At 42.0% G+C, this 16,755-nt stretch overlaps 1 protein-coding gene across 1 annotated transcript; it reads left to right on the top strand.

Annotated features, from left to right (window-relative positions):
* Positions 1–111: 111 nt before the first annotated feature.
* LOC124320207 (cubilin-like) lies at positions 112–16,742 on the top strand. Its single transcript, XM_046782898.1, has 58 exons — positions 112–298; positions 360–489; positions 553–972; positions 1,047–1,298; positions 1,365–1,607; positions 1,680–1,709; positions 1,781–1,877; positions 1,941–2,162; positions 2,241–2,387; positions 2,462–2,538; positions 2,596–2,703; positions 2,760–2,931; positions 2,995–3,179; positions 3,241–3,403; positions 3,471–3,661; positions 3,727–3,883; positions 3,954–4,135; positions 4,202–4,373; positions 4,443–4,805; positions 4,864–5,050; positions 5,121–5,281; positions 5,363–5,547; positions 5,615–5,771; positions 5,838–6,197; positions 6,259–6,440; positions 6,504–7,016; positions 7,077–7,197; positions 7,266–7,453; positions 7,516–7,603; positions 7,675–7,782; positions 7,858–8,085; positions 8,151–8,341; positions 8,414–8,627; positions 8,691–8,894; positions 8,954–9,100; positions 9,173–9,357; positions 9,421–9,561; positions 9,625–10,012; positions 10,081–10,302; positions 10,368–10,714; positions 10,786–11,197; positions 11,273–11,367; positions 11,529–11,928; positions 11,991–12,175; positions 12,257–12,397; positions 12,473–12,830; positions 12,922–13,045; positions 13,223–13,449; positions 13,513–13,727; positions 13,805–13,967; positions 14,047–14,267; positions 14,337–14,432; positions 14,530–14,674; positions 14,761–14,942; positions 15,480–15,642; positions 15,823–15,963; positions 16,046–16,161; positions 16,377–16,742. Exons 1-58 carry the CDS (start codon positions 222–224, stop codon positions 16,503–16,505), a joined length of 11,418 nt encoding a protein of 3,805 aa, XP_046638854.1. The 5' UTR covers positions 112–221; the 3' UTR covers positions 16,506–16,742.
* The last annotated feature ends 13 nt before the right edge of the window (positions 16,743–16,755 follow it).

The following is a 16,755-nucleotide window of genomic DNA, read 5'->3' as shown; positions in this document are numbered from 1 at the left end:
TATATCAGGGAGTATGTAACCTACGAATCCTAGGCCTTGTTTAAACTGGGTGTATCCACCACTTACCGTATTCTTAGATTACTTCAGTTCAACACCTCTCTTAAACCCATGCCATCGACTATTTTTCTGGTCAGTACATTGCTGACTTATGAACGATTGAGACTAGACACTTTTGAACCAGCGCTGTGCATACTCGTGATTAATGCGGTACATTCATTAATATGTCAATGAAATTGTGTTTCCTTTGGTTAATAGTTTATGTGCTAATTGACCTGTCTGGAGCCCTCTACGATGGAAGGTTTGTTCTATAATTTATTTGCTGTCTAGTTGTTAAATTTCATCTAATAATTGTATTCTAGAGTGAGAATCCGAACTCAGGATGGCCATTTGCAGTTTATGGTGCCGGATGAGCGGGATATTTCTTTGATGACTGGACGCAACGGACGAATTCTCTTCAATGGAGAAGATATCAGCTTTGCCTACCAAACAGTAAGATATTAATCTTGAATTGTTAAAATAAAAGTAAAAGATTCAAATCAATTTGTCATTCAGGTACGCAACGTTTCATTGGAGTTGATCAGTCTGCGACAAAGGGAACTGGCCTCTTTGCAGAACAAACAATTGGAGCTAATCGCTCGGCTTGATGCTGATACAGGAGAGAATCTCAATGACCGAATACTCCTTCTGGAACAATCCTTAGCCAACATCACTTCTCAAGTTGTCCAAAATTCAGAAAGTGTTGGAGGAGGAGGAGAAGGTGGTGGTGGTGGCAGGGGCGGTGGCAGAGGCGGCAATGGATCACCCGTTAATTTGCGCCGACTTAGAAGACGCGTTCAGACAATCGAGCGTAATTTACAGCGTTTAACAACGGCCCTTCAAGCAGATGATTGTGCTAGTGCACCTTGCAAAAATGGCGCTATTTGTATTGATTCTTATAACAACTTTCAATGTCTCTGTTCACCAAATTGGGAGGTTTGTTATTCGGTCATCAAGTTATTTTCGTTTTACCTTACCGCTAATAAATGTTTTTTTTTTTGTTTTTTTAGGGGCCAACATGTGACATAGATGTAGACGAGTGTTCAGGTTTCCGTGGAACAGAGCTGGGTTGCCAAAATGGGGCTACATGTGTCAATACGCCAGGTTCTTACCGGTGCACCTGTCCAACTGGATGGTTTGGTGTCCATTGCACCCAAAAGACAGACGGCTGCAACAGCGGCACAAACGAACAGATTTGCGGGCATGGTATTTGTTTAAGTCAGCCTGGTCAGGGAAGGGGCTATATTTGCCTATGCGAACAGGTATACACCAAATACTTTCATTGTTTTACTCCTTTTTATGTTCATTATTTCATTTTATTTTAAAAGGGATGGACTACTGATGGTACTAATCCTGGGTGTACAGTAGACGTCGATGAGTGCGTCTATCCTATCCCTCTATGTTCAGTTAATCCTCGTGTCCAATGCATCAATCTTCCCGGTAGCTTTCGCTGTGGACCTTGCCCAGCTGGCTATACCGGTAATGGCCACTATTGCACGGATGTGGACGAATGCCAGATCAATAACGGTGGATGCAGTATAAGCCCTCGTGTTCAGTGCACTAATACTATTGTAAAAATTGCTTTACACTTACGCATTTAATTTCATTAAATTAATTCAAAACCTTTTTTCTTTTTAATGTAGGGATCTCGATCGTGTGGTCCTTGTCCACCGGTAAGTGGTTCTTTACTATCCGTGTCTGGTAAAGTTCAGCTAATTTTTTCATAAATGTAATCATATTATAGGGTTACCAAGGTGACGGTGTATTCTGTAGTTTCGTAGGTGTTTGCACAGTCAATAATGGTGGATGCCATCCGGCTGCTTTTTGCTATGATAATCCGGGTTAGGAAATAAAAAAATTTTTTAATGCTAAGGTATTTTTTTATTTATGATTTTATCTGTTAGCCATATCGAGTTCCTACGTTTCCTGCCAATGCCGGCCTGGATTCACAGGCAACGGATTTGGTCAAATGGGTTGTGTTCCGCTTGCTGATGGTAGACGAAGGGGTGGTGGAGATATAGGACCAGTCAATTACGATAATCCTTGCTCACCTAATCCGTGTGTCTTTGGCACATGTTCCGTAGTTGGCAATGTATTCCAATGTTCATGTCACACTGGATATGCAGGTATTGAAAAAAGTTTATTCTAAGGCTGAAAAAATGCAAGAGTTTCAAGGATTTTTACTTAATTGTTTGAATTTGAAGGTCAAACGTGTAACATCCCACTGGATGCTTGCGTGAGTTCGCCCTGTCGTAATGGAGCCACTTGCGCAGTTGTAGGTCCCGATCGACAGTTCCGTTGTATATGTCCTGCAGGATTCACCGGCAACGAATGTCAAAATGAGATTCAAGGTATAAGGGGAAAACCTGACGAATTGAACTTTAATTATTTAAAAAAATGTGGAATTTAAAACACTTTAAATTAGCTTGTGGAGGTATGATTTCTGAGGCAAACGGCACAATTATCTTCCCTTCGTCAGATGGCGGACTCTATCCTCATCAAGTATGACTAGCCTTAAGCATTATGTTTATAAAAGTGTCATAATTTAAAATTTCTCAGGTGAGTTGTGCGTGGGTGATCAACACGACTCCAGGAAAAGTGATGAATATGACTTTTAATCGATTTCATTTGGAATCATCTGAAAATTGCAAATTCGACTGGCTCCAAGTAATAATAGTTTTTAATTTTAAATGCCCCTCAATTCAATAAATCCTTTCCAATAGTTCCACGATGGAGAAGATGCTTCCGCTCAAATTTTAGGACGGTACTGTGGCGATCAAACTTTCCCTGGCGGATCGATGGTTACAACCCACAATCAAATTTATTTATGGTTTCGTTCGGACCATTCGGTGAATGGACAAGGTTTCGAACTTGTATGGAACACAATAGATCCCGGTACTACCAAGTTTCCCATTTATCGTTTTGAATAGTTTATAACGGAGATATATATTTTTGAAGTGTGTGGAGGAGAGATTTCTACTTCAACCTATGGAACCATCAATTCGCCAGGATATCCAGGACACTATCCTGCCAATCGGGATTGTATCTGGTCATTATCTGCACCATTAGGAAAACGAATACAAATTACTTTTGCTACTCTCCAATTGGAACACCATTTCAATTGCAGTTACGACTTCCTCGAGGTAAAGTTGAATCGATTTCAATTAGATTTCAATTTACATTAATTTGCAAATACTCGCGCAGGTCCACGATGGGTCGGCTCTCACCGATAACTCCTTGGGTAAATTTTGCAGCACTGCAAACCCACCACCTCTTACTACTTCAGGACCATATGCTCTACTCAATTTCCATTCTGACGCAACCTCTACCGACAATGGTTTCCACATTACTTACGCAGTCGTAAATGGTAAGAATCTTGCTAATATTACATATAATTTAGTCATGTTATAAAAGTTGTATCTTTTCCACTTAAGGTATTCCTGGTTGCGGAGGATTACTAACTGGACCAGGTGGAACTCTTTCATCGCCCAATCATCCAGATACTTACGAGCACAATCTCGACTGTGAATGGGTTATCCGTGCAACACGAAATGAGCGAGTTCGTTTGACGTTCACAGCTCTGTCTATTGAAGCTTCACGCAACTGCCGCTTTGACTACGTAGAGGTAAAATTCATTTGTCTCCATCTGCTTCTTGTACACGAGCAGGTGCTTAAATTGGTTAACAACAGGTCAGGGAAGGAGGCACACCGCAAAGTCCATTGATCGGCCGTTATTGCAACCGCAATTTGCCCTTGCCAGTTCTTTCACAAGGAAATCAGCTCTTCGTGCGTTTCCGCTCTGACTTTAGCGTCGCATCAAGTGGTTTCCGTGCTCGTTTCGAAACCGGTAAATGATGAAATTCATCCTTTTTCTTCCACTTCACTAACTCCTGATTTCACAATAAAATAATGAATAGTTTGCGGAGGGACATGGACGGAATCATCCGGAATGATCCAGTCACCAAATTTCCCATCGCCGTATCCGGCAAGTAAACAATGTGTTTACATCATTGCTTTGGATCCGGGTAAGGCCGTTAAACTGGATTTCCTAACATTTGACGTCGAAGGATCCGCCAATTGCCGTTATGACTACGTTGAAGTATTTAACCTTTTTTTCAATATTATCAATAAAAGCTTTATTGTAAATATTGCGACTTGATAATAGATTCGAGATGGAGATACTAGCAATTCAACGCTAATTGGCAGATATTGCGGTCCACCATCTCTTATACCTCCACCGATTGTCAGCAGCCACAACTATTTATGGATCAAATTTCAAACAGACGCTTCAGATCAAAATTTAGGGTTCCAAGCCAATTTTTCGGCTATTGACGTTGGTGAGAAACATTGTTATTAGATATGTTTGGAATAGAAATCAATTTACCTTTCATCTCTTTTAATTAAAGGGTGTGGAGGAATATTGACAAGCCCGAGGGGCGTGATTGCGTCTCCCTTACATCCAGAAGTATACCCACACGGTGCTACATGTCGCTGGATTGTGCGAGCTGGGCCAGGCAAAGTCGTTCGCTTGCAATGGCTGTCGTTTGCATTAGAGCCGGCACCGCCAGCTTGTCATTTCGACTCTGTCTCCGTCTATGATAACAGTACAATTCCCAACACGGGTGGTCTCGTGGGTCGCTACTGTGGCAACACCCTCCCGCCATCAATCACATCCACTGGCGATACGATAACAATAGTCTTCAAATCAGATGCCAGCTTAGCGGCGGAGGGATTTACTCTCACTTATATAACGCTCAACAGTTCTTCGCGTAATAATGCTTTTGATTTGATAATAATTACACATAATAATAAGGAAGATCCTTGCAGTTTGCGGCGGTACGTACTACACAGAAACGGGCATGATTGCCTCGCCAGGCTTCCCCACAGGCTACCAACCCTCATTAGATTGTACTTGGATCATTCGTGCTCCTCTTAATCGTCAAATTCAACTCAACATTACCGATTTTGATATGGAAAATCACACTCAATGCCAAATGGACTATCTAGAAATAAGGTTAGATCTACTACCGATTTAGAATTGATGTTTTGACTATCACTTTATGATCCGAATTGTGGGTTATTAGAAATGGTGGAGGGCCAACATCGCCGTTGATAGGCAATTTCTGCGGCCGTAACATTCCCCGTACCATTCCGTCGCATAGTCACGAGATGTTTATTCGTTTGGTGACTGATTACTCCTTGTTCGGACGCGGTTTCCGCCTATTTTGGGATGCCTCTTCCACAGGTTAAATCAATATATAAATAACAGTTATTTTTCTAATTAAATATTATACATTCCGCATACTAAAAATATTTATTATTAAAGGTTGTGGAGGAGTTTTGACCAGCCCAGAAGGAAGCATAGTCTCACCAGGTTATCCATCATCTTATGGAGAGAATGCGGAATGCATTTGGAGAATTGAAGTTCCTCACGGATCTCGTGTGCTATTTGCTTTTGTCGATTTGGATATGGAATCTCAGCCTTCGGGATGTGCCTTTGACTACGTTGAGGTATCGACAAGTTCTTTGCTTATAGTAACTAGCTCCTTGTAACTCACGTTATTGCGTGATCAATAAGGTACGCAATGGAAGAGATCGTCGGGCACCATTAGTTGGCCGCTATTGCAACTCCTTCTCCCTTGTTCCAATAGTCAGCAAGTCAACCAGCCTCTATGTTAAATTCAAATCGGACATGAATCTTGCTGGGAGAGGATTTAAAGCTCGCTATGAAACTTGTAAGGAATATTTTTTACAACTCTGTATTCTTCATCAATAATGGACCGACTTTATTATTTATAAAGTGTGTAATACCGAGTTGAAGGGCTTGAGCGGCGTCATCGAAAGTCCGAATTTCCCAAACAACTATCCACACAACCGCAACTGTACATGGACCATTGCGGCTCCACTTGGCAACAGGATAAATCTAACTTTCTCGCATTTCGACGTCGAGCAGCATGGCTCACAAGATTCAAGTGCGTTGGCGCCCGTCAATTGCATGTATGATTTTGTGGAGGTCAGACAACCTAATGGAACGCTGGGCCGTTTCTGTGGCTCTAGTTTACCACCAGAGTTGGGCTCTACTCAGGATAAGGTCATGATTCAATTCATGTCTGATTTATCTGTTGCTCATAACGGTTTCCGTTTGGAATGGCGAGTTATTGGTATGCTAGCTGGTTTTATTTTCCATGTTCGTTTGATTTTTATTCACTCGATTTCTTTTAGGATGTGGTGGAAGGTTGGCGAAACCGTTTGGCATTTTCAAATCACCCGGGTATCCAGTATCCTATCCATTTAAAACAGACTGTGTCTGGGAAATTGAAACTGAACCAGGCAGTCGAGTGGAACTAACTATCAAAGATATCGACATTGAATCAGCAGTCGGGTGCAACTACGATTTCCTTCGAGTACTACTATATTTTTTATCACAAGTAGTTAACACAGGCAACTGAATCTATTTAATCAACAAGGTTCATGGAGGAGTGGACGAGACTTCGCCCAAATTGGCCGAGTTTTGCCATCGTCAAGACAAGCCAGTCGTGGTGACGGCCATTGGCAACCACATGTACGTGCATTTTCACAGTGACGAATCTCTTCGTGGTAAAGGTTTCAGCGCCAGTTTTAACACATTGCCGAATGGATGTGGTGGTTATTATAAATCCCCATCGGGAATAATTCATTCCCCCAACTACCCGCAAAACTACGACCACGATTCTGATTGCACTTGGCTTATCGAAGTTCCAATCAATCACGTCGTCGTACTGAATTTCGTCGACTTTGATGTCGAACCCTTTACAAACTGCACTTTCGACTATGTGGCCGTCTATGATGGTCCGTCGCTAAATGATGAAGAAATAGCTCGTTTCTGTGGCAGCACTATCCCCAATCCTTCTTATGTTCGTTCAACATCAAACAAGATGTTTGTTCGTCTTAAAGCTGATGGGAGCGTTTCAGCTAGGGGATTCGTGGCTAATTATACGACAGTGAGCTACTTACAGTTTTTTTTTTCTTACTGGATATTTTAAAATGAAGTATTTGTGTAGGGATGTGGTGCACGTATAACCGTTAATTCAGAAGATACCGGTGAATTGACGTCACCGAATTTCCCACACTATTACAGCAATTGGTATAATTGCACTTGGACTCTGACTGCTGCTAATCCTGGTATTATATTTCAACAGATTCTGTCTTACAGTTTTTCAATGGTCCGTCTTTTTTTGTTGTTGTTGAAGATGACCGAGTTTACTTGATGTTTACGCACATGGACTTGCACAGCTTCGTACCGCAATCATCCTCTGTAACAGCCACAAATACAAATTGTTCGATGAGTTTTGTTCGCGTACAAGATGGTGATGACTCTGATGCACCTGTAATAGGCAATTATTGTCTAACCAGAGTTCCATCACCCATCACCAGCCAGGTGAATTTCATTTAAGTTGATTGATATTTAATCATGCTAAATTTGTTATTTCGATCCATCAGGGTTCGTCACTCTACGTACGCTTGCAGACCACACCGTTAATGTTGTTGGGAGTTGGATTCCGTGCAACTTACTCCATTTTAACTCAATGTAAGATCAATAACATTTTGCTTGTAAAATTTAAAAAATGGTTTAAATGTGTCTGTTTAATTTTTTATCAGCTTGCGGAGGAGAATTTACATCGGAACACGGATCATTCAGTTCACCTGCTTATCCTAATTCTTACCCTCTTTCGACTGAATGTATTTGGACAATTTCAGCTTCAGCTGGTATGTTTCCATTAAAAATTGTATTAATGAGAAACGATGAATTTGACATTTAAATTTATTTATTATGGAAATTAGGCAATCGAGTGATGGTGTCTTTCCGCATGTTTAATCTTCAGGACACAGAATTCTGTAATGGAGATTATCTTGAAATTCGAACTAATGACGGTGGAGGTGAACTATTGGGCCATTTTTGCGGTACTGGATTCCTACCAAGCAACATCACAGCATCCAACAAACTTTGGATTAAATTCCGCTCGGATGACGACTCTACGGCGCCCGGATTCATTGCTGACTACAGCCTGCGTAATTAAAACTTTCGTATTTTTCTTTTTCTTTTCAATTCACTCTACTGATTTCTTACGACGCAGTTCACGGAAATGATTTGAGTGGAAATCGCGGAGAGATTGCTTCTCCGTTATTCCCCCATCCTTATATTCATCGAGATGATTTTAGCTGGCGTGTAACTGTGGACGCTGAACGCTTCGTTAGACTCTATTTCTATCCACAATTCTCTATTGAACGGGAACACGAATCAACTGCTTGCATCTCATCATTATTGGTACTAGGGCAAAACAATAAAATGAGTTATAGGGTACATCCAATCCATTAAAAATAATTATCATTTGTAAAGGTATATGATGGATACGATGAACAAGCTCCTCTATTGGGAGAATACTGTGGAGAAACCAGGCCTCGACAAATGTATATAACTGCTTCCGGGAACGTAGTCTATATAGTATTCCGTTCTCGCTCATTTGAAGGATCCTTTTTCCGACTTCGATGGGACGCTGTGGTGACGAACTCACCTGCAGTTTTATCAACACCAGCTCCAATGAACTCTAGTGGTAGGAAAAAATCGATAGTAACTCTTAGACAACTTTGTTTCACAACATAATGTTATTTTACAGTGACATGTGGAGGAGAATATTTTGTAACGGATGGGAACTTTACAATGGTGACGAGCCCAGGTTTCCCAATCGGTTATGCAAATAACCTGATTTGCAGATGGGTTCTAACAACAGATCCACATTACAGAGTGGCTATGACTCTGATCACGCTCGACATGGAAGCAGGATCTTGCATGTTTGATCGTGTTGAAATCAACAACGGAGGTCGGTTTCGTTATTTGTTGTGCGATTTCATTTTATTTAATAACATTTTAATGTTACAGAGAATGAAAGACCCCAGTTGCTAGGGCGCTATTGCCGACGTGATCAACAAGGATTGGTTGTGACATCTGCGGGAAATAGTGCCGTAATATATTTCCGTACAGACGCTACGGTCAACCAAACGGGTTTCCAAATCAACGCCAAAGCAGGTTTAACAACACTATTATTTTTTGTTATTCAGTTTTCATCAGTTGGCTGTAATCTTTCGTTTGCTTAACCAGTTTGTGGAGGTATCGTGAGGCAATCAAGTGGTATTATCAAATCACCGAAATATCCAGCAAACTATCCTGCTTCAACCACATGCGAGTGGGATGTCAGTGTTCGTCCGGGAAGAAAGATTACGGTCAGCTTTGATAATATGCAAATCGCATCAGATATGCCAGCCTGTTCTCAAGATTATGTTATCGTAAGATTAGAGATTTTTATTTATTTTATGGATTTAATCCAATTTGAATATTTTTTCCATTAGCTCCGTAACGGAGATTCAGTTGATTCACCAGTTTTGGGTAGTGGAAGACTCTGCGGTAATAGTATTCCAACGAGTGCGTTGGTTACCACTGGAAACAAGTTACACATAAAGTTCGTATCAGACGGTCAAACCAACTCTGCAGTGAGTCATAAACTTGTATGCTTAAGCAGACAAGCACTCATCCATTATTTTACATGTCATTAGGGATTCCAACTTAGATTTGAAGAAGTAAGAACGAGTTGCGGCGGTCGTCTGACACTCAACAACGATATAAGCGAAATTACGATCGAGTCACCAAACCGGCCGTCTCCATCCCCACCCTACGCAGAATGCGAGTGGATTATTCTCGCTCCGGGCGGTCACGCCGTCCAGCTTGATTTCGTCGGTCAATTGGACCTTCAAAGTCAATACGGTTGCCGTAGCGCTGGAGTCGAAATTCGAAATGGAGGGACGTTATCGGCTCCTGTGCTGGGTCGCTATTGCGGAAGAAATCCGCCAGGATCAATCTTTTCTACAGGCAACAGCCTTCATGTTCGCTACTTTAATTCATTACAAAATCCTGGCACTGGATTCCAAGCGCGTGTCTCTATCGGTATTTCTGCTACATAACAATCAATCCCGACAATTATTAAAGTTATACGTAATCATTAATTATTTAAGCTCGTTGTGGCGGAACGATTGTCGGATCGCGGGGTACTCTCAAGTCACCCAATTACCCTTCGTCTTACGAGCCCAACACTAGGTGTGTGTGGACCATCCGAGGTCCAGTCGGACACTATTTGAATTTTGTTTTCACTAATTTGGATTTGCCATCTGCTTCTGCTTACGGAGGCAATTGCTCAAACGTCGATTATGTACAGATCCGCGAACGAAATGCCACAAGTCAGTCCATCCTAACGTTAAACGTGTTAGTCGCCTATACGTCTACAAATTATCGAATTTTACAGATGAAATCCTGGCGACAATTTGTGGAAATAGCTATTCAGATGTGATTTCTAGTTATTCCAATGAAGTCGATGTCATTTTCCAAACTGGTGGCCGAGTCTACAATCGACAAGGTTTCCGCATGACTTACAACACTAGCGTGGATGGATGTGGTGGAGATGTAAGCGGCCCAAGCGGAATAATCCAGTCTCCTGGCTATCCCAACTCGTATCCCCATGGCAGGATATGCACATGGAAAATTCGTGGACTTATCGGTCGCCGTATAACCTTGACTTTTACCGATTTCGCATTGGAAGGCCCTGTGAGAAGAACAGGAGCTGCTCAGTCAGAATGCCAAGACTTTGTCTATGTAAGCCTTTTTTTTTTATTTTTTGATATTTTATCTCTGGGTTTTTCATAACTGGTTGCATGAAACAATAGGCTATAAATGGACCAGATTTTCAAAGTCCTCCATTGTACCGGAATTCTTCTCGTCGTTGCGGTTCAACACTTCCAGAAATAGTCAGCTCGTCTGGCCACAATATGATCCTGATTTTCCGCACGGACGGCTCCGTCACACACCGTGGTTTTTCTGCTCGATATGACACAGATCAGCCTGCCATCTGCGGTGGGGAGTTAAATGGCGCAGTCGGTGCTTCCGGTTATTTCACCTCGCCCGGCTTGATATCCCCCACATCTGGAAATTACAGCGATTCTCTTCACTGTGAATGGCAGTTGATCAATAACGAACAGAGCAATTCTAGCGTCATTTTCAAAATCGAAATGATGGATATGGAAGGACCAATGCAGAACACTGAACAGTGTACTTTTGATTCACTCAATTTCTATGGAGGTCGGTCTATTCCAGTAATATATCCATGCACAGTTGATCACTAAATCCCTTGCAACTTGTTATTTCAATTCACAGCCTCAACTCGTATACCTATGGGACAGTACTGTGGCAATCAAACAAGCGGTACTTCTATCTATAATCCTTTCCTGGAATCCCTCATCCGCTTCACGGTAAAATTTCGATTTCATAATGCATGGTCCGCGCGTGCAGGTTTCAGTCAAGTTCTCTTTGAAACCTTTGGGGAGATGCAAGTTCTCTTAAGGAGCTTTTCTGAATTCTAAAGCTATATCGCGGGTAATTTAAAGTTAAATTTTCGTTTATTTCTCAATAGACGGATTCAACAATTACTGGCTTAGGATTTAATACAAGTTACCGAGTGTCTCCGTGCGGAGGTGACATTACTAACCCACAGACGATATCGACGCCCAATTTCCCAGCATACTACGGACTTGGCGTTGACTGTGTGTGGGTGATTGATTTGTCTGAGAACGGACAACAGGTGCAAGTTACCTTTGACGACTTGCAACTCGATTCGGAAGACTGCTCTCAAGATTATTTGAGAATCCTTAATGGATACATGCCGACTTCGCCACAGCTGGGCCGCTATTGTGGCTCAACCCGGCCAAATGTCATCCGTTCTCAGAGTTCTTACCTATGGATCCACTTTCACTCTGACAATATATCAGGCAATTCAAGAGGATTCTCAATTACCGTCGACGCTGTGGCATCTGGTGAGAATCATTGATCATTCAGGTTATTATCTTTAATTCTTATTCTCGCTATCTTTTGTTAGGCTGCGGTGGAATTATGCACAGTCGAACGGGAGTGATAACTAGTCCTAATTATCCATCTGCCTACGGCACGGATGCTGAATGCGAATGGGAAATCCGCGTCGATCCTGGCTACAAAGTGATTGCCGATTTCTTCCAGCGATTTGATCTAGAGAACAGTACCAACTGCCAAAACGATTTTGTCCAGGTTTGTCAATTTACATTTCATTCTTCCGATCCAGTGAACGCGGTATTTAACTCAATTAAATTTGTGATGGTGATTTCATAGCTTATGGATTGGAAAAATGAAACATGGCATTCTCTTGGACGTTTTTGCGGCAAACAATTTCCGCCAACAATCAGCACGTCTGGCGAGTCGATGAAAATTCTCTTCCGGTCTAATTCCGCACACCAGGGCGACGGATTCCGGGTACTAAATTACTTTTCTTTATTTTTTAAAGTTGCATTTGTTTATTGATTTTAAAAATGGCCATCAAAATGTCAGATGCGATGGAAAGTTGGTTGCGGTGGAGAATTTGACGATCCTACTGGTTTGATTACATCGCCCAACTATCCGATGAATTACGGCGACAACCTTGTTTGCAACTACACCATAACTGCTTCTGACGATACGTACATCATTGCCCAGTTCATCGACAAGTTTCAAATCGAATCCCATCCGCTTTGCATTTACGATCGTCTGGCGGCTTACCAAGGCAACAGTTCATCATCCGCTCCACTGGGTCGCTATTGCGGATCACAAAATCCAAGTCCGATCGTTAGTCACAAGAATTTGTTTATGCAGTTCCGCACGGATAGCTCCATGAGTGGATCAGGATTCAAAATCAGCTACACTAAACAAGGTCAGTGTCCTTGCCACGTGTGGATATTTGTCCAAGGCTAATGACCAGAGCACGGCTAATGACAAAATTAAATAATCATTTGTCCTTGTAGAATGTGGGGGAACAATTACATCGCCGACGATCATCAGCTCGCCATCTCATCCAGATACGTACTATAATAATCTTAATTGCACATGGAGGATCGAAGCCCCTGCCGATCAAGTAATCGATATCAAGTAAGTACACAATGGTTCATTCATTTTGCTATATTTTGTGTGTGTTGGGCTATATTTACTAATTAAGTCTATCAACTCGCTCAATTACCGATTGCAATAATTATTGTTTCTATCGTTGATGTGTTGCAAATTTAGCGAAAATGTGTGACCTTAAACTTGATGTTTTGATCTGCATAGATTCCAATCGCTGACATTGGAAACTCACCGCGATTGCCGCTACGATTGGGTCGCAGCTTATGAAGGATTGCAAGTGAATCGTTCCCTGTTGCTGGGGCAGTATTGCGGTAATTTCACGTATCAATTACCGCGTATTAAAAGCCGTGGATCGAAAGCCCTCGTCCATTTCCGAACGGATTGGAGCGTCAGCCACGGAGGATTCAGCGCCAGTGTGCGATTTACTTCCGGTAAAAACGAAACATAAAAATGAAATTTGTCAACATTTTGTGTAATTGGTTTGATCTCTGCAGGTGAAAGACAAGGGTGTGGAGGTCTTGTCAATCTGACGGCGAATCCTCAGCAACAGTTGCGAGCACCGGACGCGGCCGTGTTGCCCCGCAACGGTCACATAGACGGCGAGCTGGATTGTCAGTGGACTGTAATAGCTCCACCCGGCAAAGTCATTCGACTTCAACTAACTCAGATCGATATGACTGATGCCGGTTGCTCAGAAGACTATCTAGAAGTATATATCAGAAAAGAGGCTGTAGCATTTTTATTTTCTATGCTTTAATTTTTTTTTAAAACTTTGCGTGTGAACAGGCAAGAGACGGTGCGAGTAAAAGCGCCAGTCTGATTGGTCGCTATTGCGGGACTGTTGTGCCTCCGTCACTGATCGGCTCAACTAACATCATGTGGGTCCAATTAGTTACGGGAACATCAAACCGAAGAGCCAACTTTGTCGCTTCTCTGTCTTATCAAGAAAGTAAGAGAGACACATTGCGCTTGGCTTCAGTCTATCGAGTCTGTTGTTCTCATGTTATGCTTGGATAATTATCAAACAGCTCCTTGTGGCCCGAACGCTGGAACGCTGGATGCCACCGATGCAAACCAGATACTTTCATCTCCAAACTACCCGGCAGCTCCTGGTGTTAATCTACGTTGTCGTTGGCTCATCGACGGCAACTCTACCGCCGTAAAAATCCATTTCCAGCATCTATCGATCGGCTCGGCTGACTCCGCCCAGTGCACCAACGATCGCCTGGAAGTTCAAGACGTTGTCAACGTAATCATTCGGGCTTATCGTACCAAATTGTAATGTTTGAATGACTAAGAATCGAATGGTTATTTGTAGGGTGGACAAAATCAAGAGGCCAATGACAACTTGGTATTGAATGGTGACGGGGCAACTGTCGTGAGATTAGATCAACATCAGGGAATCATTCTTCAGGTTTGACGTCACGGCCATTCTTTTATTAACGATAAGAATCCGTCTTTTATTGTCACAGCGCTATTATAATTAAGATAATTTTCTTTCTTTTTTCTAGAGGGAATTGGACCAACGTTTGACATTTTGCGGCTCACGTTTGCCCCACGACGTCATCTCGTCAGGTGGAGCCCTAGCTGTGACTTTGATTACAGGAACTTCTGCCGGATCGTCGGGAGGCTTCCAGCTGCAATACTCGTTAGCTAGTAAGTTGTTTATTCATTGGAGTGTCGGAAGCAGCTGCTGCTCCGACTTTGTCGGTAATAACAAACTTACTTCCCGGTTTCTGCAGCGTGTAACCGAAGTTACGATGGCATTGAAGGAAGAATTGTCAGTCCTCGTTGGCCAGGTCTTTTCCGATCCAATGATTATTGTCAGATGACTATCGAATCACCGGCCAACACTACCATCTCCTTGTATTTCAACATTTTCCGGTTGATGAACAGCCTCAATTGCAGCGTCTCATCACTAGAGGTTCTGGCCTGTTTTTTCATTATAATTCCATTTTTCATTTTGGACAACCTATGTTTACCGGGATGGGTTTTGCACAGGAAATTTTTCGAATGATGAAGTCCACTTATAAAAAAAAATTAATTTATGCCGCAATTTTAAAAATATATTTATCCATTGCAATGCCGGTAAAAAGGAATGACGAAAACTAAGTAGTAAATTATCTTCAGACTCGTACGAGCCACAATGAGATTACAAGACCGGTTTCGTTTCTCTTTACATTAAATGATTAAAAAACCTTTTGTTTTAAAAAATGTAAAATTTCGTTTTATATAGTAAAAGCAACAGAAATCGTCGTAAGCGTCGGAAAAGCCTTTTTTTTTTTATTTCTTTGTTTGTTTTCTTATTATTGTTATCCCCTCCGGGTATTCGTGCCCATATTGAAAAATAAATTGAGTGAATCTCGGCTAGTACGACATAGAAAGAAAGCGCTGCAGCGTATAGTAGTAGTAGTAGTAGTAAGATCAATCATTATTCTTTTACGTATTGATTTTATGGCAGATCCGAGATGGCGGCACGAGTTCAGATCCTCTTCTCGGCAATCTGTGCGGATCAGCATTGCCCAACTCTATATTTTCGACTGGCAACAGGTTATGGATTCGCTTCCGACCCTCACTTCTACCCCAGAGAGGCTACGATCTAACGTATACCTCTACCGACCAAGGTACGCAATGAGTAGGGTTTATCGATCGTCGTTGTCCCCCCACCCGAAACTTGGAGATGTTTCTCATTTTACATTTCCATCTCTTTCCTTCCGCTTTTCCCGTTTTTAATTATTCATTTAATAAATTTACGATTCACTTTCTCCTACGATCCTTCTCCCTTTATGCCCACGCGCTCATAGGGTCTGGATGCGGAGGCTCCGTGTTTAACACCCGGGGCACAGTGACGAGTCCCGGTTACCCTGGCAACGTTTCCCGTACTACCGACTGCCGATGGGAATTAGCTGTTCCTATTGGAATGATTATCAAAATCGAATTTCCCGGTAAAAAAAGATTCGACTCTTAATTAGCACTTTTGTTTTTCAAATAACAATGTCGACTTGGATTGTTTTTCGGAAACATCAGTATTCCAGTTCGGCCCGGCTGATGACTGCACGAATAATTACGTGGAACTATCAGACATTCAACAAAACGCAGGAGGTGCCATTGGAGAGGCTTGGAGGGCCCGCTACTGCGGAAATGTAAGCTGATTACAAATAGATTCAGACTTGCCGTTTGGTGTTATACATACTGCATGTAGTTACCCTTACTGCGTGACAAACTGCTGTGGCGAAAAGGCCAATGACATTTTAGCACGAACGCTAAGCCGTCGCATTGCGGTGCATCGAGTCCGATATATTTGATCGCATTACTCTTTTCTAGTGTTATTGTTAAAACGTTTTATGCCAACATGCAGGATCGACCATCGACTTATCTGGGCACTAGCAACGGAGTCACTCTTCGTTACGTCACTTCAACCAACAACACTGGATTGGGATGGAGGGCCGTCTTCCAGGCCGTAACCAGTATCCATGGCAACCAATAACAACTTGGAAACGATAAGGAAACCACAACAAAACTATATAGCCCTGGTAGTTCAACTTTTTCTTTTTTCCTTTATCCCACAATTTTAGATTCAATTTGTCTGTAGTACAGAATATCTCGTCTTGTTATATTATTTCTAGCCAAAGAAGTAATAACCGACATGCATATAGGTTTCCCATGTTATTATTGTATCCAATAACGCTTTTTTATTTTCAAATACGAGACAATATTGACAATTGATTTTTTTTTAG

Source organism: Daphnia pulicaria, chromosome 1 (assembly GCF_021234035.1).
Source record: "Daphnia pulicaria isolate SC F1-1A chromosome 1, SC_F0-13Bv2, whole genome shotgun sequence".
NCBI lineage: Eukaryota > Metazoa > Arthropoda > Branchiopoda > Diplostraca > Daphniidae > Daphnia > Daphnia pulicaria.
Note: the sequence above shows the minus strand (reverse complement) of the source record. Positions and strands in the feature narration are given on the sequence as shown.